At 40.9% G+C, this 24947-nt stretch overlaps 1 protein-coding gene across 1 annotated transcript; it reads right to left on the reverse strand.

Moving 5' to 3' along the window:
• Positions 1-405: 405 nt before the first annotated feature.
• LOC131219000 (UDP-galactose/UDP-glucose transporter 3-like) lies at positions 406-11276 on the reverse strand. Its single transcript, XM_058213944.1, has 3 exons — positions 11126-11276; positions 810-907; positions 406-630 (listed from the first exon to the last, which is right to left on the reverse strand). Exons 1-3 carry the CDS (start codon positions 11227-11229, stop codon positions 497-499), a joined length of 336 nt encoding a protein of 111 aa, XP_058069927.1. The 5' UTR covers positions 11230-11276; the 3' UTR covers positions 406-496.
• Between the last annotated feature and the right edge of the window lie 13671 nt (positions 11277-24947).

Genomic DNA, 24947 nt, shown 5'->3' on the forward strand with positions numbered 1-24947 from the left:
AACACTCATGTCCTAATGCTCTTTTTAATGCAAAGATGATATGCGATAATGATGTATGCCCTCGCCTGCACTCCCTCTGCGATATCATCTCACGATCGCTGCATGCAACACTCCCGCTGTGCTCAACTCCAATGCCAAAGGCACATGCAATGCGGTGCATGTGCGTGATTAACCAAGTTCTTAATTAGACATATTCATACAATAGGATTGGGAAGCTAAGCGTTATCTCAATTTACTTGGGGTCCTAGAGAGATTTGTGTTCCATTAGAATATTTCCAAAAGTGAAATTTTGAATTGGGTCACCCAAAAAGGAACCATTAACCAGGGGAAAAAAGAAAAAGAAAAAGAAACCCAAACCTCAAGACTTGACCTTCAACTATTGGTTTGAATCTAAGCATCTTGCAGGAGCATCACTATAATCAGTAAAAGCATCTTCCAGAACCATCACTATAATCAATAAAGCAACCATATCAAAACCGAATCAAGGAACAGTTGATCATGCCTGTGCTGGGTAACTAATGTACTTCAATGCTTCAATTCCCATTGCCGGACCAATCGTGTTTGTGATGCTGGCACTCCAATAACTCCACCACGGAGCACCGCGGGTACTTCTGGACCATAGCTTTATCACTGTTCAACAATCCAAAGATAATTTTAAGTGTACAGTGTAGCTTCATATATTAAGCAAATACTCTACCCCAAAACTTTTTTTTAAAAGGCACAAAAAACTGTTTGTTTAGTAGGAAACAGAAACACTGACTAAAAAACATCAAAAAATAAAAATAAATAAATAAACCCAAGCAACTTACTTATCAATGACCAAAGAAAACAAATGACATTTTGTACAAGGTTCAAAAATGATAGGTGTTCGAACCGCTTCCCATCTGGGCCAAATCGCTTGGTGGACCTGAAATCAAGATGAGGCTATGTTAGATCTTATTTCAACTAAGAAAAGATGACAAAAACCTGTCCCGCATATTTCAATAATCTAAGAAAAGTGTAATCCAGTTAAGATCAGACAGTTGGAACTTTGCATTCTACTCGAGGAGAGCATCATTTCACTGAAGCTGTTTCTGTGGGATTCAATTACTTCGACATTACAGAATTTGAGATTCAAGAACAGCATTTCACACAGAAGTAGTTTTGTGCAATCAGATGCACCAATGCGAAAACATTACCAAAAAAATGCAGTAAAATATACAAGCTGCACCTTACTCAGATGCAGTGGGTATGTAGGGCCCATCGTCGCTAAAGAACAGCACAAAATTACTCCCAAACCGAATAATCCAAACCATCTAGTTGATAGCGATTCAATGGGCAGTTAAAAATGGAATGATTGACGGTCCAAATTCCACGAGCAAAATCAGTTTTAATTTCGAGCTACAGTCAGTCGGAAATAGGGCAGATGATTTGGATAGCTCGGATCGGGTGCCACAACTTAAGAAATGGCAGTGAACTATCAATTACGCAATCGCCTTTTCCTCAAAATGATTTAGTGAAAATGCAAGTACAAAATACATTAACTTTATGCCCTTGATATTTCAAGAACGAAAAAGAAAATGAAAATCTCCCATCCAAATGCTCATTCGAGATCCGGGACTAAGATTAAGACAAATCAACAAAATATAATCCAGGGACAGTTGTAATATGCAAGCGGAAGACTGGCTCAAATATGTATAACTCTACAAATCAGTATAAGCCCCCAAAGTATGTATGCATTGCCATGTCAATAATTACATGTATTGCTTCAAAATACAAAATGTCAAAAATGTAATAGTTCACTACAAGTATATCCTTGAAGCCCCGTCGATTCAGAACGGTCTACGAGAACTTGCCTGAATACTACATATATGTGAATGCCTCCTCATCATCCTCAAAGTCTGGCTCTGCCTCATCAGTCGAGTCTCCATCTGCAACTAAGACAGGGTCTAGTTGGTGTGTACAACATTGTCCCGTAACATGGGAGTGAGTGATCAACTCAGTGGAACAATAAAGCAAAGGTTAACATGTTATCAATTCAGTCAAGCAATAATGATAAAGCAATACAATCAAACATCCCTAAGTACTCTGATTAATGTAGGAATAGTATGAATAAATGATGCATGCCCTCGCCTGCACTCCCACGGCGATCTTCATCTAACGGTCGCGCATGTCAGTCACTTCCTCATGCTCTCTACACATCGCCAAACGGCACATGCAATGTGGTGCATGAATATGATTACCAAGTTCTTATTAGTCCTTTTCATACAGCAGGATTGGGAAGCTAAGGTACTTCACTTATATCGATTTCCATGCAAAGAAGGAGAATGTGAGTACTAACACCCATCCAGCCATTGGTGTCACACCCCAAATTCGGAAATCGGATTCGCAGGAATCCCGATCGCCGAATCCGGTGCTGACAGCCTCCGTAGTACCCCATTCTCGGCTCCCAGCGTATATACGCCAGATTCCAATCCTGGGATCCTACAAGAAGGACTTTCCAATGTACATTTATCTCGTAATGAGCATAACCACAAGATTACCCAAATCACAAAAGCAACATCATCATCACATATCCACTAATATAATCGTTTGAGTACAATACTGAAAGGGAAATACATATATAAAATAAATCAAAGCTCCAGAAGACCGCTGCACGCTCCAGGCTCAATGCTGCTGCAACCTAACATCACCTGCACGCATCTATCGTGCATAAGCTTATAGAAAGCTTAGTGGGTGGTGAAAGTGTGTGCACAAGGTAAGTGCCCAGTAACCAATATCAGAGTAATCAGAGTAAGCGGAAATACTGGTAATCCATAAATCATACAATGTCGAAAATAAGCAGAAATACTAACGAGATCATGAATTATCAGAGTAAGCAGAAATACTAACGAGATCATGAATCAATCAATGTCAGAATACACAATATAGAACAACTATGCAAATGAGGAATCATAGATAGCCAAATATCAGATGCAGAGGATGTAATACAATATACATTCCTGATGAGTAACTCAAATAGCGTCAGCCATATCTAGACCATATAAATGTAGAGACACAATAACCTAAAATGCCGCATGCCGCGAATGTTATGTAATATGCGATGCGAATAGAATGACCATACTGGAGTGTGAAGTCGGGATGATAGTACGTAGTATCGCAGGCTATGGGGCCCATCACAAGGGACTTCTATCCAAACCAGTCCCATACCTAAATTTGGATAGTCAGACTCAATGTGGTAAACTCCTGATCTCAGGTTAGTCGCGCGCCCCAACCGAAATCCTAGCCATTGCGAAGGCACACGTAACAAATAGTTGCGCACCACCAACCCGAGTGGATAGTGAATGAATGAATGCATGAATGAGTATGCAACTCCTGCTCACTAAATCCACATATCAATACAGTTCATCTCTAGGATCATCACCGGGGTTTAGTACACTCCGAATGGCACTGCTGCTCTACCAGCCGCACAGTCTAAATGAGCGTAAGAGACCTCACCATCCGCCTGGCCAGTAGTCAGCCAATATCTACCCAGCACGTCAATAACGAACCCATTCATGAGCTGGTCAAACTCAGCCTAGCTATACCCCCTACCCTTGGGGGGTAAGGCCACATCCCCTCCCAACCGACCACAACACAGTGAGAGATGTGGTCTCTTGGTATTCGGCACTCAGGCGCTCATGTATCCACTCAGTCTGGACGTTGGGGCATCTCTTGGCCATGGAGGTTTAGAGATTTTCACCCAAGGACATCTATGATGCCCGTATGATAGAATTAAACATTTTCGGTGTCCCATCTGGCCATCCACAATACGCCTGTGGAGGCTACGGCCCTAATTTCGCTAGGGCGTACAGTAATCATAATGCAAGATGCATGAGTCATACAATCCGTCATGCATCAATCCTGCGCATACCGCGTGCTCATGTGAGATAACCTCCGCCTATCAGGGAGTCTCATAACAACATGCTCAATGACATATGCAATGATCAACCACATCTCATAACAAACATACGGATGATGCATATGGGCATGCATCATGATGCTATACTATCACATACTCATAACCGGTATCAACACCCGGCATCGACAATCAACCTCGACAATATGGACATTTAACCATCATTGCCTCCAAGGAATGGCCCACATAGAGTTAAACAAATAATGGGCCCACGACCTTACACAAAAGCCTAATATACAACACAATGGGCATTACTCAAGGGCCAAATATACACAATAGGTGGGCCCTACTCATGGGCCGCAAATACATAACATGAGCTGAATACCCATCACAATAGGCCTCAACTACGGGTCGCATATACATCATATAGGTCTCAACAATCGGCCTTAGCATTCGAAATCGGCCTTAACAATCGGAATTGATCGATAATCGACCTCGACTGATTATCAGAAATCGATAAATCGGCTACGTCAATCAGAATCGGCCTCAAGACGGGGTTCATAGATGGATGGCCGATGATTTGTCAAGCAATATCAATGGGGCCCATTCGTTTGGGGTAACCCACTAGAGGATGACGAAATGGGCCTAACCAACCCAAAAGGAATTAATAATCAAAATCGGTAAATCGGTCACGCCGATCGAATCGACAATTGGTCACGACAATCTAATCGATTAATAATCGAAATCGGTAAATCGGTCACGCCAATTTAGAATCGCAATCGGTCACGACAATCGAATCGATTAATAATCGAAATCGGTAAATTGGTCATGACAATCGGAATCGGCAATCGATCATGACAATCGGGATCGATTAATAATCGGAATCGGTAAATCGGTCACGTCAATCGAAAATCGGCAATCGGTCACGACAATCGAGATCGGTTAATAATCGAAATCGGTAAATCGGTCACGACAATCGGGATTAGTAAAAATAGGCCTAACCAGGCCTAATTGGAAGGTCACAATGTGGACATCCAACCATCATTGCCCATCAATATGGACATTTAACTAATATTGCTCCCAAGGAGTGGCCCACATAAACATAATTACATGCACCATGGTAAATTCACATATCTCAATGGGCCTTGAATATACAACAGGTGGGCCCTGCACCTGGGCCTCAAGTACATCACATTGGGCCACAACTCATGGGCCTCGAATACACAATAAGTGAGCCCTACGCATGTGCCTTATTCACATCAAATGGGTTACATTAATGGGCCACACTATTGGGCCTCAAGTATATCAAAGTGGGCCTCTCGAATGGGCCACAAAATACATCAAGGTGGGCCTGATGGATGGGCCATAAAATACATCAAGGCAGGCCTCACAGATGGGAGCTTGGATTACATCTAAAAATTCATTTCAACAGTTGCAGGTGCAACATGTGTATCATCATATGCATCATCCCATGGGGCACATGACCCACTAATGATGATCATCACCGTCCAATCATTGTCCAGGAAAATCTATACCATCCAGACATAAACATTGCCAGCACTGTCAAATCATTATCAGCACTGTCCAAAGGTGGTCCATTACCGTCCAGACACTCTGGACGATGTGGATTACAAAACATACATCATCAGGGTCCCATGGAGGGACGATGTGGGTACAACGCATACTACAAGGTGGGCCCACACAGAACTGGTTGATGTCAGTGGGACCCACCATCCTGAAAATCAGATGGACGGTAGGGATGTAATAAGTGCATCAACGTGGGCCCCGCCCATCCAGAATGGACGGACGACTTAGATAAAGCACATGCATCATGGTAGGGTCCACGCGACACGTGTGGCCCACTAAATGGAAGGGACATACGGTTTGGATTTCCCACATCCAGATGCAAAGACCCCACCGTCCAGAGCACATGGACGGTGGGTATAGATTACATACAGCATGGTGGGTCCCCACGTGGTACCCACCTCCATAAACATCCATATATTATGTTATTACCATTATCTTATTACTATAATAATTTATATATATATATAACATCATACATCCAAACGTCCAGGACGGTCTGGATATGGACCTCACGTGGGATGGGTTCCCACCGTCCAAGCAATGGACGGTGGAAATAGAACAGATACGACAAGGTGGGTTCCACCCACACGTGGCCCACAGCTTAGGACCAAGTTGATATTCGTGATTTTCCACCGTCCAGGTGGTTGGACGTGTGGACAGATATATCACGGTGGCTTTCGCTGGGCGGTGAGGAAATACATCACATGGGTCCACACCCCTGGACGACGTAAATAAGCTGCAGGTATGTCTAGGTGGGCCCCACGTCTTGGACAGATGGGCAGCATGGATACAAGACACGTACATCCCACATGGACGGTGGGTATAAGACATGCACTGCAGTGGAGTCCAAATACTGTTATATAGACGCTGTGGATAAAAATAAATGTATCAAGGTGGGTCCCACCTGTTCAAAATGTTGGACGGTCTGGATCAGACCCATACATCAAGTGCGTCGGTGGGACAGTTGGGATATATACACATGCCTCATGCTGGGATCCCACAGGACTTGTTGACGTCAGTGGCAGCAGTGGGTCCCGATGTCTCCAAATGGACAAACGGTTTGGATATATAACAAATACATCTAAGTGGGTCCCATCCCACAAGTGCACCACGTGTGGGTAGGCCACATGTGTGAAATGGCTGGCCAGCATGGGTATAAAAGATACCTCGTGATGGGGCTCACAGAGCTTGCTGCGTCAGTGCAACAGCTTGCTGCTGTTGTGTGGGATGGACAGTATAGATGTAAGGTACATGCATCATAGGTGGGGTCCATGGCTGGACGGCATGGATGGTACAAGGAGGGGGGCCCACATAGCTTAGTGACGCCAACTCCAGCAGGCTGCTGGAGTGAGGTACACCAGCCGTCCCACCCAGGGACGGTGTGGGTTACCATACCTGCAACAATGGGTCACCATACGTTCAATAGTGGGTCCCACGTGGGGCCCACCATAATGTTCACTTTCCATCTAATCCGTTCATAAGGTCACTCCAACCCGGATGCATAGGAAAAACAAATTTCATGGTGCCCCAAAACTTCTGTGACAAAAAAAAAGGATTTCAATGGCTGCCTTTCAATCCCGTTGTTTCCCTATGATGTGGGCCACCTGAGCCAGATATATGGATGAGATTTGGAGGGGGGCCCACTCCCCTAAGGGATTAACAAATACACGGCGCTGATGTGGGGTCCACACCACGGTGGGGCCTGAGGTGGGGTCCACTGACCCTATGCCAATCCAAGCTGCGGACGCTGCCTGCTGCAGCGTCCTCTGGACGTTGACAGCAGCAGCAGCGTCTGCTATTTTTTTTTGTTTAAATATTTTTTTTTGAGATTTTTATAGGTGGGGCCCACATCAAGGGAATCCAGTCCGTCGGCTGTGTTCCTTAGCTCAAGATGGGTCTAACCAGCCCGATATTGGTAGATTTTGACACATAGAAACATTGCAGTGGGCCCTATCAATTCCTCACTATCAAAAGTAATATTTAGATGGTGTGGCCTACCAGAGTTTCAGATTGGCTCCATTCTTCGGCTCAACGCCTAAAACGAGTTGAAAAATAAGATAGACGGCGTGGATTACATACATACATCAAGACGAGGCCTGCATGAGTGGCCCACTGAAAAGTTTGGATTCAAGCTAAGTTTTTTTTTTTTTTTTTCCAGTTCACGTCTAGCGTCTCTTGACGCTGGACGGACGGCTGATGCTTGCTGGTGGGCCTCACGTGCGGGGACGGTTTGATGCAACACATGCATCATGTGGTGGGGTCCACATTCACCAGCTTGGTGACGTCAGTACACACACCATGTTAGCCACCCCCACTAGGGATCGGTGCCATGAGCTCAGGTGTTGAAACGAGATATCTCCACTCAGTTTGTCAGTTGAGTTATGGACCTGGGTGTGCACTGCACAGTGGAGTCCCACCATCTATGATGAACGATGTTGATAAAATACAAATTAGTGGGGCCCACTACATTAGAACAGATAGAGAGAGAGAGGCACCCACTATGATCTTCTCCTTCTTCTTCTTCCCATGGGTTCATAAGCCTTCTAGGACCCCTTCCAATGGTGGAGATGGGCTTCTAAGGGTTAGATTAAGAGAGATCTAAAGGTAAAAGGGCTGGAAAATGAGCTTGCTTGGGACGTCCATGGCTAGCAATGGAAGTGAGGAAGAAGAGAGAGAAAGTGAGATGATAGAGAGAGTGAAAGGATGGGTTGTAAGAGGTGTAATAATGAGTTTTGAAAAAAAAAGAAAGCATTTATGGGGTAGGCTAGGTAGGGAGGTAGGTTAGGTTGTAGAATAGGGTGATGTCATCCCTAGGATGACATCATCCTCATTATGATTATGGGGAAGTGTGTACACCATGGCCCGCAACATGCGGTCTACCGCTATGATCGTACACAGGTCATATCTTGGGATCTAGACGTCGGATTGACGCACGAGACGTGGCATCGGAATCGTAGCGACGACATGGTCGCGATGGCATAGGTCTTAAGTCGAACCGACTCGGGTGAACAGGGTGTAACTCACGGTCGAGCACAAATGAAATCTACAGGTCGGGGTCGCCGGAATTCGACCGGGAGGACCGCAGGGGCATACAAAACGGTACGGGGTAGGATACGGGTCTCACAGCCCCACTTGATAGATGAATTACATCCAGATCGTCCAGCCATGGGACGTCCAACAGTAAAATACTGTTGGACGGAATGATAGGAAAACACCAATATCAGTTTGATCTTAACCAGGTAGGCCACTACAAAAGGCTCGTCACCTTATCAGCGTAGGCCGACAGCTCGAATATAGTGTCTCATACCACTGTATTCGGTTCACAAGTCTAGATTGCTCACTGGTCACTACGAGGACGCTCGTCACCCCAGCGCAGGCTGACAGCTTGACCACGGTGTCCCATACCACCATGCCCGGCTCATGAGTTTTAACGGATCGAGGTACCAAGGTTTAAAAGGATTTTCATTAGTGAGTTTGGTACCTTAGATTCAAGCAGTAGCGTCCATACATGGTGAATATACATCGGGTCAATCGGGTTACTTGACGAGCTTGACTAGTATGAGCGCACGTTGAGTTGATCGACATGAAGTGCGTAAGCACTCCATGTGGCCTAACCACTGCCAACATCTCAAGTTCGGCTCGGATTCATCTATCATGTCCTATGTGGCGAAACAACCTCAGCCACCTATTCAGTACCTGTTACCGATTGCCTGGACTATTCCGTAGTCCCAAACACATTCAATTATAACAGATAATCATACAAGCTAATCAAAACAGTATTGGATCAACAATTTCAATCATACTAGCATATGAGCATTTGATGGTTTTCAACTTAAACATGAATTCACACATATGCAGTGTCTAAGTAAAACCGACAAAGAATATAAGTTACATAGAGGAAATCATACACATAGCCAAGGTAGTTGAGAATCTTATCTCAACACCCAAATAAAGTACTTGATGCCAGGTACTTGCTCATTCAGACATTTTTATATACACTTAGGCTACATATTCCAACATACATGACGTATGTTGGTGATAACACGTATTAGGGCAAATCCTTTCACTAAGGAATTGTTATGTATACCTCAACCATATGTCTACAATAGTTAATCATGGCAAAACCATAACCAGAATTCATACTCATACAAACATTTCAACAAACACAAGAATACACTATTTTCAACATAGTTCATATATATGTGTAAAGTGCGGGAAACAACGTGTCTAAGCATGTGATAGCAATTCAAGTCAGGCATAAATCATTAACTGACATTGAAAGCCTTGAAAACCATAACCTAAACATTTATAGTCCGCACCTTTCGCCGGTAGACTCGTAGTGAACTCAATTTTAAAAGTTAAGTCTTGTCTACGGCACCATAATAACCTATAACAGGGAATATGTTAGCTAATTCATCTATTACGCTAGTCAAAAACTCTAAGACAAGTTAGGGTTAGGTTTTCTTACCCAAGTACGGAGTCGGAATCGCCCTATATAGTGATACAGGAACGGCGGTTGAGTGCGTGGAGTAGTGGGATTGAATCCCATGAAGAATCTCCAACTCTCACTCTCACTTTCTCTCTTTTCCTTTCTCTTTTCTCTTCTCTCTCTCCTAGGGTTTCTCAAATTCGTATGAGGTGAGAGAGAGAGAGAGGGTTTAAGGTCTTTATATAGGCTTAGGTTTGATGGGAATGACCCCAAGGCCAAGGTATACTTAGGTTATATCCAAAGGGCATTTGTTTCAGCCCAACGGAGCACTTACGGTGGCCCCTTTTTCATGTGCAATCGGACTTAGCTCCTCGACCATGGATCTAGGTCAAGCTAAGTTTTCATTCCGATCGGGTTTGTAGATCGACCGTGGTGGACTCGTTTCAATTTAACGGTCATGGTCACTCGATCAAGGCCACAAGTACATCATCATGTGTGGGACATTTCTCCTTATTCGAGGGTATATTTGGGTCAAATTCGATGATTTGAATCCTTATATTTGGCCAGCGACACGACTCAGATTACTTAAATACGGAATTTACTTCTAAATATATTCACGTTTCTCACACACTTTGCTCGGGCTCAAGTTGTGTATTTCTAGACACAATTAAGACTTGGTTTCGAAGGGGTTGTCAAGTCTAGTAATATGGTCATAAGCTGTATAGTTTTGCGATCATCGAACTTTCGACATGCGGTCCAAGTCCGATACGGCGTTTCAAGAGTCCCGAGAGCAACCGGGTTTAGGGATGGATTCTAGATTTCGGGGTAATGTAGCCGTCAATGATTTCGCACGTTTTGGGTCTTGCAGATCATATTTAAAGTGATTAGTGCTAATTTCATAAGTACTCTAGTTTAGCACTTGCTAATATTAACCTAATTTCTAAAGGTTTTGGTCCTGGGTGATTTCTGTTTGAGGTGAAAATGATTTTGTGAAAATGCAAGTACAAAATACATTAACTTTATGCCCTTGATATTTCAAGAACGAAAAAGAAAATGAAAATCTCCCATCCAAATGCTCATTCGAGATCCGGGACTAAAGAAAATTCCCCATTTTCTCCATTCGTTCGAGCGCGATAAACAATTCACGAACAGAAGCGAGAAATCAAAGAATCGGGGAGAGAGAGAGAGAGAGAGAGAGAGAGAGAGAGAGAGAGAGAGATCTGAGTACTGACAGAGTTTCTTGAAGAATGCCGTGCGAGATATACGCCGACCAGATCCCAGCGACGTAAAAGGCCAACACCAGAACTCGGCCGATTCCGGTGGCGTTGCCTTCCATTGCGGCGAGAATAACGCCGAAAAACTGAAATTCGGCGAGGTTTCCCGGCGAGGAAAAGAGGAGCGGAAGAAATCGTCCGATTCAGCGGAAGTAAGAACGTGAGTCCGTCTTTCTTCGGAAATATATAACCTGTTTGGATTCACGTTTTCGTTGAATTGTATTGTATCTGTTACTGTTCACATATACGTTGGGCAATATTCAGAATACATCCAGCGGAGACGTGCCACTAACCAATGTTTGGATAGAACGTATTATTCTATCATGTATACAATTTCATGTCAAATTGATGTTTGGAAACGATTGGATAAGGGCCACACGATGTATATACGTGCATATAGTGGGGCCCACTCACTGTATATACATATAGATATTGGTACTCTATGTACTATGAAGCGTATTAATACATGCTCAGACATTCTATCTCGAACGGGGCCCAGTCTTGTTACTGAGATTAATCCGTACGATCCAGCATGATCTGGTACATGAATGATGACCATTCTACCTGTGTCCCCACTTGGATTCACCTTTTAAACGGTATGGATGTCATACAAAATGCCGCAGCGTCCTTATAATCTATCACACGGTACACGTCAACAACTTGGTTCTTCAATATGTGCCTGGATGCTGCGGAAACATTTTTCAGGACTAAGAAGATCGTGGGCCCCACATGGGTTACTAGCCATTTGGAAGGATCATGATCGTTCATCCGTTATCACCCTGTTCGATTAACGTCTTTAACGGCAAGGATGTCCTTTCCAATGGCACAATTTCACAAAAAGTAAATTATCCTAATTGTTCATCGCTATTCCACAGTGAAGATCAAATATCAGTGAATATATTTTACTATTTGGAAATCTTTTTTTTTTATTTAAAAAAAACGATTCTTAGTTCAAAAACATCAACATCTCAATGTGTGATCGGTTTATCCAACCCCTTTTGAATGTATCTGAAAAAATAGTCTACGATAAAACCAGAGGATCCAACCATCATGTTTTACCAAAAAACAAAAAAAAAATAAAAAAATGTAGCAACGGTCAATAACAAGGACAGAGATTTCAAATTCGATTGTCGTCCAATCTCAGCGTATTTTCGAGTATTCAGCATCCACAGTGGGTCCCAGCATATCAACAGTCTGGATCACAGATCGTGGGGCCCACTTGAACAGGCTAGTCGTGCAGATCTATAACCACGTCCTTTTCATTCGTGCGGTTCGATCGATGAAAGAAGCCTAAATGATATAGAAAATAGTAAGTAATTCACCCACCCAAGCGAAGGATATGATATAATCTTCAACGTTTTTACTAACAAAATTTCAGAGAGTATGAAATAAACAGTATCCTACAAACCTGATACTCATTCCAGGCTTTCATAGCATCTTCAAAAGTTGTGTACGACTTGTGTCTGCATCCACTAAATCCGTTAACTTGAGCATTGCATGCCTCCCATGTTGCATACATCCTGGGATTCCTCCCTGCACACCACATAATATTTTTTCTTCATTCCGCTACGAGAAGTAATAAATGCCTTAATTGGTAGGATATCTGAATTGTCACCACAAGTACATAAAGTAAATTACACCATTCACCACAAGTGCATTATTGTAATGCCTTGAAAATCGGAGGTCAAGTAGAAGTCCAACTCCCGAGTTCCAACGCATCACTTATGCAACATATTTAATGATGATTAAATGTTGTCTGTACTAGTACATAAAACATGAATAAGATTAAGCCAAATCAGCAAAACATAATCTAGGGACAGTTGTAATATGCAAGTGGAAGACTTACTCAAATATGTATAGCGTTATAAATCAGTATAAGTCCCCAAAGTATGTATGCATTGCCAGGTCAATAATTACATATATTGTTTCAAATTACAAAATATAAAAATGTAATAGTCCACTACAAGTATAACCCTGAAGCTCCGCTGATTAGAACGGTCTAGGTAAACCCGCCAGAATACTGCATATATGAGAAGGCATCCTCATCGTCTACGAAGTCTGCCTCTGCCTCATCAGTCGGGTCTCCATCTACAACTAGGACAGAGTCTGGTTGGTGTTTAAAACACCGTCCCGAAACGTGGGAGTGAGTGATCAACTCAGTGGAACAATAAAGCAAAGGTTAACATGTTCTCAATTCAGTCAAGCAGTAATGATAAAACAATACAATCAAACATCCTTAAGTACTCTGATTAATGCAAGAATGGTATGAATAAATGATGCATGCCCTCACCTGCACTCCTTCTGCGATCTTCATCTAACGGTCACGCATGTCAGTCACTTCCTCTGTGCTCTGCCCAACGCCAAACGACACATGCAGTGCGGTGCATGAACGTGATTACCAAGTTCTTATTAGTCCTTTTCATATAGCAGGATTGGGAAGCTAAGGTACCTCCCTTATATTAATTCCTAAACGGTGATCCATTCTAGGGTCGTCAATCCTAGTAAATCTCATACGATGTTACGGTTCTAGGTCACTACAAAGGGCTTGTTACCTTATCAGTGTAGGCCTAGTATGTACTCTTATTGCTACGTAAGGGCTCGTCGCCTCTACGCAGTCTTAGCGTACACTCGAGGTCACTACAAAGGGCTCGTCACCTTATCAGTGTAGGCCGACAGCTCGAATACAGTGTCTCATACCACCGTATTCGGCTCACGAGGCTGTGTTGCTCACTGGACACTACGGGGAGGCTCGTCACCCCAACATAGGCCGACAGCTCGACCACGGTGTCCCATACCACCATGCCCGGCTCATGAGTCTTAGCGGATCGAGGTACCAAGGTTTAAAGGGATTTTCACTGGTGAGTTTGGTACCTTAGATTCAAGCAGTAGCGTCCATACATGGTGAACATACATCGGGTCAATCGGGTTACTTGACGAGCTCGACTAGTACGAGCGCACGTTGAGTTGACCGACATGAAGTGCGTAAGCACTCCGTGTGGCCTAACCACTGCCGACATCCCAAGTACGGCTCGGATTCATCGATCACGTCCTATGTGGCGAAACAACCTCAGCCACCTATTCAATGCCTGTTACCGATTGCCTGGACTATTCCGTAGTCCCAAACACATTCAATTATAACAGATAATCATACAAGCTAATCAGAACAGTAATGGATCAACAATTCCAATCATACAAGCATGTGAGCATTTGATGGATTTCAACTTAAACATGAATTCACACATATGCAGTCCCTAAGTAAAACAGACAAAGAATATAAGTTACATGGAGGAAATCATACACATCGTTAAGGTAGTTGAGAATCTCTTCTCAACGCCCATATAAAGTACAATTTATTACACACTTGTTCATTCAGACATTTCTACAAACACTTAGACTACATATTCCAACATACATGACGTATGTTGGTGATAGCACGTATTAGGGCAAATCCTTTCACTAAGGAATTGTCACGTATACCTCAACCATATGTCTACAACAGTTAATCATGGCAAATCCATATCCAGAATCCATACTCATACAAACATTTCAACAAACACAAGAATACACTATATTCAACATAGTTCATATATATGTGTAAAGTGCGGGAACAACGTGTCTAAGCATGTGATAACAATTCAAATCAATCATAAATCATTAAATGACATTGAAAGCCTTGAAAACCATAACTTAAACATTTATAGTCCGCACGTTTCACCGGTAGACTCGTATTGAACTCAGTTTTAAAGCTAGGTCTTTGTCTATGGCACCATAATAACCTATAACAGGGAATAAGTTAGCTAATTCATCTAATACACTAATCGAAAACCCTAAGACAAGTTAGGGTTAGGTTTTCTTACCTAAGTACGGAGTCGAAATCGCTTGTATAGCGATACAGGAATGGTGGTTGAGTGCGTGGAATAGCGGGATCGAATCCTAGGAAGAATCTCCAACACTCACTCTCACTTTCTCTCTTTTCCCTTCTCTTTTCTCTCCTCTCTCTCCTAGGGTTTCTCAAATTCGTATGGAATATGAGAGAGTGTTTAAGGTCCTTATATAGGCCCAGGTTTGATGGGAATGGCCCCAGGGCCAAGGTATACTTAGGTTATATCCAAAGGGCGTCTGTTTCAGCCCAACGGAGCACTTCTGGTGGCCCCTTTTCTACGTACGATCGAACTTAAGCTCCCTGACCATGGATCTAGGTCAGGCTGAGTTTTCGTTCCGATCAGGTTTAACGATCGACCGTGGCGGACCCGTTTCAGTTCAACGGTCACGGTCACTCGATCAGGGCCACAAGTACATCGTCATGTGTGGGATATTTCTCCTGATCCGAGGGTGTATTTGGGTCAGATTCTGACGATCTGAATTCTTATATTTGACCCGCAAGCGACACGACTCAGATTACTTAAATTCGAATTTTATTTCTAAATATTTTTACGTTTCTCATACACTTTGCTCCGGACTCAAGTTGTGCATTTCTAGACATAATTAAGACTTTATTTTCGAGGGGGTTGTCAAGTCCAGTAATGCGGTCATAACTGTATAGTTTTGTAGTTATCGGATTTTTGACGTGCGGTCCAAGTCCGATACGAAGTTTCAAAATGCTCTCGAGAGCAATAGGTTTTGAGATGGATTCTAGATTTTAGGGTAATGTAGCATCAATGATTATGCACGTTTTGGATCTTGCAGATCATATTTAAAGTGATTAGTGCTAATTTCATAAGTATTCTAGTTTAGCACTTGCTAATATTAACCTAATTTCTAAAAGTTTTGGTCCTCAGTGATTTCTACCTGTGGTGGCACTCGGGTCCTTGTACGGATTTTTCCAAGCCTTTTGCCTCTACTTGTACTATATAATCTCCATATTACTAGACTTTTGAAGATGTTGGCACCAAATTTCGTTTCTTTCGGTAATAGGTTGCAAATTGATCCCCATAGCCACATTTGCAAATAAAATGAAATGTTCAAGTCAACAACGTTCCACAGAACTCGTTCATACATTGACAATATTATTAAATCTCCTTATCACTTGGATAAATTTGCAAACACAGGTGAGCTTCAGACCTTTCACTGATCTCAAGGCCCTGAATTAAAAAATAATCTGTCAAGTTTAATGCAAGTGAAAAGTGTATCAGTCCATAATGTTATATTCATATTGAGATTCAACATTAAAAGCTTCTCAATAGCAGAATTATTACCAGTATTACTTTGATTTTCTTTACAATAAGACGAAGTAAACCAGGTGATTTACATGAAAACAAAAAACTGTATCAGTCCTACAGTGAATCTCTCTCAGCAGAGCTTTGTATATTTCTGAAAATATATAAGGGAGGTAAAGAGAATATTAAAAAAAAAATTGCCATAAATTTTACTAAGACAGTTAAAGTTCAGAAATTGCATTGAGCAATGCAACAACCCACCAAATTCATCTTGAGTATATGAAGGTTTGGGTAGCTTAGGGGAGTGGGGTTAAAGAAAACTGCAACCGAGTTCTTGCAAACTCAACAAATCAGACTGAACATTACCTTTAAAAATTCAGAAGAAGTAGAGTAACAAACAATATTTGAATTAACTCAGGTTTAGGCCCTTATCGTTATCATAATTAGCTAACCTTTATCCCAGCTGATTTCTGTCTATAACATGCTCTCTGTACTGATTACGTTAGGACCTTAAATGAGACAGATATGTATAATTACAATAGCAACCAGACTAATAAACCTCAGCCGGATTATGAACTTTCACAATACCAGTTACAGTATCAGGAAATTTCAATAGATTAAATAAAAGGGTTTCTCAAAAGTAGAGACATTACCGGTAACAATCCGAGATAACCGTAAGGGAGGAGCGTCTTAATCCACGTCAGTTACCCATGACAAAGGTATATCAGTACAACTTTCAGAACAATAACCAGCAAAACCAATGTACAGCAGAGATGAATAAATTACGAATGACAAGGTGTATCAGAAAATAGGACATAAAAGAGTATTAATACAGAAATGACATAAGAACCAGACTGAAATGTATCTCCATTATCAAAAAAAGATAGGGAGATTGGTAGAGAAATACTATATAAGTATATAGTTTCAACCTACAAGTAGTATTAGCAGTTTCAACCTGCAAATAGTATCAACAGTACGACCGTAACAGCTTCGCAAACAGTTCAGCAAATGTATCATCCACAGCAGATTAAAGTTAACAAATCCAAACCGAGCCATGACAGACTCGGAAAAAAAACACATACAACAAACTATCCAAAAATCACATACTCTAAATGTAAACAGTCAAGTGATATGAACCACGTGCCCCATTCTCAATTCGTGCCACAATGAGGAAGGATCACTTTTTCTATCCATTCCTTCCTGCGTTCATGACCCATCTTTCTAAAATACCCTGCACTAACTAGATCAGTCTGCAAGAACCTTGCAGCACGGAGTTGGTCTTCATGTGAAAGACCATCCACCTCTTCTAGGATACCCAACAACTGCTAGGATACCCAACAACCGCTGAACGCGTGTCATGCTTTTTCCCTGACCCAATGTAATGGTCAGGTTGTTAACGGCTTCAGCCACTTCTCCCATCTTCTCGCCGATATGTTCACTCGGCCTGCACCTCCGCCCACGGCTTATCTCACTCTCCTCTATGCGGGTATGACGAGAACATGAAGTGGCTTCCATTGGGCTTATGTGAGCACGTTTTGCCCGATTTGATAACGATTCATCACCACCTTGAACTCGGGGAGGGGTCCTCTGGTCGTCCTCGTCAGAGGATGACAAATGTATTGTCTGGGAAGCCCCTTCATCCGAGTCATCGTCAGAGTTGAACTCGTCAATGGCCACGTCGTTTTCCTGATATCAGAGAAGAATATGCCATACTAGCAAATTCACCGTGGGCACAATCATTGCCAAACATGAACGCGAGGTCGTCCCATCTTTCAACATGTTTGCCTCACACCCGTTCGGCGTAGGGGTGTGTCTGTACACATAAAGATAATGTTTTCATCAATTTTGTAAAATAAGACTATACAAACTTTAAAAGCATATATATGTGAAGATCAAACCGCGATGTATCCATCTCATTCATCCTCTATAGCAAGAACCATCTTGTTTTGTTCGTCCCATCCAAAACCCGAAGTGTTGAGCATGTCCTTTATTGCCCAGTACAGCCTCTTTAGGCTCCGCAAGCGATTAGAAATATGATGGTTCTCAAGCAAAATGCCATAAGTATCGTAGATTACTTTAATTGTGGCCTTGTATGCTTCGGGTTTAAACCCAACGTCACTTTTAAGTCCTAGGTTCACCTATTTAACCAACCCATCGACCAATGCGTTATCCATGTTATCTGTCCATTGAAGTCTACTAACTTTACGTGGACCGCCTACACTACACCCTGGCTAGGATACACATTTCGGGGATGGCCCTTTGTGGGAGGGCGTATACTTTTTCTTAAGAGTTCCAATTAATTCAGTTGGTGAACTTGGGCACTGGTTTGAAGCAACATCCTTCTTTGAAGGTGATGGCTCCACATTTTTTTTTCTCGGGTCCTTGACAGTGCTCCTTAGAAAATTCAAAGAACTTATAAGCAGAAAATGTAAATAGAGATATAACAACTACAGTCAAGTAATGCAGTATAGTAATGACTCATAGACAGATATAATGACATTCAACACGAATATTAAAGATAATATCCCAAGCTTGGTGAAAATATGTGAAAATATTCCCGCTTTCGACTAAGCGGATTATTACATAAATTAGAAAACATAAGTATGTTGTCTTGTGTATGAAAGACTGTCATTCCACATTCTCTCAACAATCTCGTCTCTCTTCCTTGTCCACTCATCACGTGCGCGATTCGTCATCCGAGCTAACGCTTGTCCTTCATCTACTAAGGTTACATCTATAAGAGATAGCACAACATCCTATGTACTATCCCCACTGTCCTCAACTACCTCGGTCAGTCCATCATCACCACTAACATGAATGAAATTATGAAGGACACAGTAAGCTATAACAATTTTCACTTGCATTATAAACTTGAACTGAAGAGGAGTACGTAAAATAGGAAAGCGATTTTTTAAAATGCTAAATGAACACTCTATAATATTTCGCAACTGTGCGTGCCGATAATTGAAAAGTTTCTTTTTATTGGCAGCCTTTCTTCCAGTACGAAACTCGTTCAAGTGATATCGCACACCTCGATAGGGTGCTATAAAGCCATGCACATGTGCATTTCCAGCGTCAACAACATAATATTTTCCTACACAATTGTAAGATATGTTTTAGATATCTATCACACATAATTACCTACAGAAAGAACAATCATCCCTTATACGCAATTACCATGTGGAATAAGAAAATAGTCAGGGCGATAGGTGAGTGAATTTTGTAGCACACGAACATTGGATGCGAATCCATCCTAACCAGCAAGCACATATATAAACTTCATATCAAAAGTACATGTGGCGAAAATATTCTGTGACAGAAATTCTTTCCGATTTATGAAAGTTGAGCTTTTTTCTTTTGACAAATAAGTCGGGATATGGGTATCATCTAGGGCCTCGATGTAGTCCTACAATCAGAAGGGTGACATATGATCAGTTCATCCATTAACTATCAACTTATAATTTAGAAATTTCTCTAACATATCTTCAACTTTACCTGAAAATATGAACTCCATAACGGATTGTCGGAAATTTCCTTGGGTGTGTGTAAACTAGGAAACCTCACGTACTCGAGATATAGATTGATTATAGCATCCAGCATTCTACTAAAGTGTCTGCTCATAGTCTCATCAGATCTTGTAAAACGATGACCAATCACACGATTATGTACGTTATGTCCGACAGTATGAAGAAACATTACAACCTGCTCCTCCATGCTGCATCTCCTGCTATCGGAAAGTAATTTTCGATCCCTCAACAGCGAATATAATTCAAAAAATTTGTCCCAACCCATCCTCAGCTGCGCAAGATACTCAATATCGCTCTTACGTATAATTCGGCTTATGAACCTATCCCTCTCAATCTGGCTTTTATTTAGTTTAGCCTTTATATAGTAACGATGATAATATTCAGCCGCTCCCATTACAGTTATTGCAACTGCAATGGTGGTTATGACAGTAGCCATTTCACTCTCATGCCAATCACTGCCAGATGATCTATCATCGGAATATTCCGCACTTTCGGAAGCCATGACAATTTAAAGGAAACTCGAAAAATTGATCTAATTTACAATTAGAAGAAAATGTAAATTTGACTTGTATATAAATATGTATACATACCACATCAAACTTGTACAATTCAAAATAACTGATAATACATTTATTTATTCAAACAATCTATTTTTTTTGTTTTCTTCTTGAAAAAAAAGATTGCATAATAACTGATCAAAACATGCTGGTTCTCACAAGGATATGTATTATCGTCGGTGAAGAGATTGATACATTCCATCTGATAATAGTAGAATTAGAAGATGTATAGGAAGATACAAATAACAGATTAAACACTTATTTCTTACATCAGTTATTTTGTTATTGAGACAATTTTTTAACTTACCCCTGAACAGATTGATACATCAAAATTGTTAACATCAAATTAACAAGATGTACACAAAGTTACAAAGAGTACATGAATCACTTGGTTCTTCAATCAGTCAATGAAGATATTAGAATAGATTCTTTTAACAGCAAATAATAACAGAATTATACAAAGTACAGTAGACTGAACAACAAATTATGCCTCTGAGAATTTTTTATCGTTCTAACTCAAATCGATACGTGAAGCATGTTAACAGCAGAAAAAACATATATACTCAAAATTCATAATAACTGTTAAACCATATGTTTCAGGCTTTTCAGTTATTTTTTAATTCTGTTACAATTTTTTACTTTCTGCTGAACAGTATTGAGACCTGAAAACTGTTAACATCAAGTGATTCATGTACACAAAGTTAGAAAGAGTATATGAACCACTTGGTTCTTCAATCAGTTAATGAAGATATTAAAATAGATTCTTTTCACAGCAGATAATAGCAGAATTATAAAAAGTACAGCAGAGTTAAGAGCAGAATCAACAACAAACTTTTCTAATCCCTCAACCTCAGATTGAAACATCAAACATGTAAAGGTCAGAATCATCTTCATGTTGAGTATGTACAGTATATAAACAGAGTACATAATTAAACAACTTGTTAGTCAATATGTTATACAACATTTTAGAGATGACTATTTTAATAACCCTGAAACATCAGAAACAGAAGATCTAACAGCAAATTTCACAACAGAATTACGGGAAGAGTTTTGTAAACCTTTAGCCTAAGATTAATACATCAAACATGTTCAACAGCAAAAGTAGCAAATGTAGGGAGAGATAAATGTAACAGAGAAAACACCTGTACATGCATTCAGTTGTTTTATAAGAAAAGAAGAAAATTTTTACTTGCTATTTCCAAAAGGAAACAGGAAAACACCTCAATAACCACCAGGTTCCTCAATCAGATATTTCAAATAAACGGAGCGAATTTGTTGATAAAGAAATACCTCTATTTGATATCAACCCAAACTGTGCAGTTCATTATGAGATAATACTTACTCCCAAAGAACGAAAGGTTCAAAGATAAGAAATGTCGTTCAGGAATGGTTTTGAAATCTCGGAGAAGAGTTTTATGTAATACAAGGCATATACACCTGATCGAACGATTCCTCAGTACAGACACCACCTGTATATGGCTTTTCGCAAACAGATGGGTGTCATGCACCCATCCTTTCCAGACTTCCAATGTTCAGCGGAATCTTTTATCAAAGCCGATTATAGATTCGTCAGGAGAAGATTGCCTCACCATCCTCCATATACGGGGGGCATGCTTGTGTGTGCAGCGCACATGTGTGGCATATGATGGTATAGAGGTAGAATCCAAAAATAATAAAGGTCGTTGGATGAATCCAAACTGATTTCCAAAGGAGGGAGGATCATACCTGAAGCAAGTGCACTGTGCAGTTGGACTGAGAAGCACGGACACCCGGTTTGCAAAGAGGAAGGTAGCAGTAAGGTACTGTAGCCACTGGAAGATGAAGTCTGTCTAAGAGAGGGAATAATCTGAGTTCATCTCTGACATGCAGGGTAAGGAAAATGATCTACGGAGACGAAGGAGTATAACATCACCCGTTCTCCCAACGAATAGATTGATATGGTGTATTTTCGACTTCTATTCCTCTTCAATGCGATACAACGAAGAGATGGGACAGGACGTTGAATAGCTGTCAGTAGGTACTCTACAATCGATGATGAAAACTGGTTCGACGCCGTATTCGCGCGCGTGGAATGCGTCGCCTAGCCGTTCGTAAACAAACAAGGGACATGTCCCATCAAGGTAAATAATACGATACTATATACTCCCAAACATAAATCCAAACAATCTATAAAGGGAGAGTCTGTTATAGCCGACGGAGGCTTTTTCTTTTCTTCTGTTATTTTTCCTTTTCTTTTCTATTTTCTTTTCTTCTTCTTTTTTTTTTTTTTTTTCCTTTTGTTAATATTTTCGGAACTGTTTTTTCTTTTTTCCCTTTCAAAAATAACAGATGGCATGGACCAATAAGAAAGCTACAAGCAGGGAATCCCTGTAAAGCTATAACAGAGGATCCGGACTCAGTCTGAGTCTTTTTGCAATATTGTTTTTGTTTTGTCGAGAAAATGCCAACTCCCTATTTCCTGCGTTTGAGCATTTTCACCTGTCTGTATACATATTTATTATTATTCTTATTAATTATAATCATCTTATTATATGTAAAAAATTATTTTGGGTCATTACAAATCATGTGGACACAATAAATTTTTTTTCTTTTTTATCTTCTTTTATTACATCTTTGCCCGCACATGTGTGCCTCGTTCACACGTGTGAGTCAGCGGAGCCAATTTTACGGTAATCCAGACCGTAAACGTAACAGTAACTGTCCCATTCATGACCAAATAATGGACGGTTGAGAACATGCAGGCAGCAGAGATCCACATTAAAATGGACAAAGGACATAAGAATGGAGGCTAGGATATTTCCTTCTCAGAGATTTTTGGAGAATCATCTATCCATTCTTTCTCTCATCAGACCAAAGGCCTGGATTGGTGAAACTGGGCCCCACTGTAAATAAAAATAAAAACCGAAAACACAAGTATACTGCTCATATACACCGATGAGGGACCCTCGCTTTTTTAAACCCTCCCGACCGTTTGCGTAACGAAAAACTGTCATTTGAATTATTCTCTCTCTGTCCAAGAAGAAGAGAAGATTTCCTCTCTCCTCCTCTTCTCAGTCCAAGAAGAAGTGAAATTCCTCTCTCTCTCTCTCTCTCTCTCTCTCTCTCTCTCTCTCTCTCTCTCACACACACACCCTCGACCAGGTCGGTTTTTGGTTTTTTTGCTTTTACCCTCTTCACGTTGAATTCTTGATTTATTCAAAATTGCAAGTGGCTTTCGTGTAGAATCCAAATTCCAGTATGCAATCTTGCCTATTTTCATTTGAAATTTCAGCACTTCATTTGATGGGTTCAGATTCTTGATACAAAAGAAGCAGATGATATTAGGATTTTATTTTTTATTTTTTTGTAGAGAGAGAAAGAATCCTTGTTTGAGCTCCCACAAAAAATCGATACATGGAAGGTCAATGATTTTGACCGCTCATCTGGTGGAAATAACTGTGGAACAGCCATGGCCCCACCGATGAGTGATCTTGACGATCTGATGAGAGATCTTTATGATTTTCGGATGGTGGTCCCCACCGATGAGTGATCTTGACGATCTGATGAGAGATCTTTATGATTTTCGGATGGTGGTCCGTCCATGGAAGGACCCACTTGAAGAATGGTCTGTATCATGGACTGTTTCGACACATGCCCAATTTGAGATATTGATCGTTCTCATATCTTTGGTTTTTTTATTCCAGTTTATCCATTCTTGCGATCATGTGTGGTTTCTTCTCTTGTATTTCATTGTATTATTGGAGAAAACATGTCTTTGTTTGGGAGTTTTGAAATGCTGATCTCTATTACTTGCTCTCTAAAATGTTTGTTTTGTCAAGATAGAAGAAAGAAACACACACACACACACACACACACAGAAATGGTGATATGAGGGCTTATTTACTTCTTTTAACTGTTTTCAGATGCTTGATTGACAAAATTTCCTAATTGATATGCATTATATTATCATGTCTTCGATGGATCTATTAAAAATGAAAGAAGAAAAGAAAAAAGACCTAATGTTGAATTAGTAACAAAAGGTCTTATGGGAGTAAAAATGCAAGATAAACTGCATCGGGATTGTTTTAGAGTCTTCAGAAAGATTAGAAATTCCAAAAATCTAGAAATTCTGCAGTTTTCACTACTCCAGCTTCCTGCCCTGAAATTCTAAATGCCACCTTACCAATTTTACAAGAATTGCAAAAAGATGTATATATATATATATATATATATATATATATATATACGAACTTTTTTGAGAACTCATCAGATCCATTGAGTCTCGAAAATCTGAACGGTCCACATGAAGCAGAACCTCTTGAAACCCCTTGTTACAAATTTTTACTTTGAACCAAAACTTTGGTGGGCCATGAAAAATGTAAACAGTTTCTTCCCTTGATTTGAATTTCTCTTTGCTATGGTCCACCAGAATCTTAGATCAGGGTGAAAATTCACCCCCTAAGGTTTCATGGGATTCCGCATCGTATGGACCATTCGGATTCGACACCCCATGACACGTGTGCAAAGGTGCGCACGTGCATAGGTGAGCATGCCTCTCTCT

Source organism: Magnolia sinica, chromosome 11 (assembly GCF_029962835.1).
Source record: "Magnolia sinica isolate HGM2019 chromosome 11, MsV1, whole genome shotgun sequence".
Taxonomy (NCBI): Eukaryota; Viridiplantae; Streptophyta; class Magnoliopsida; order Magnoliales; family Magnoliaceae; genus Magnolia; species Magnolia sinica.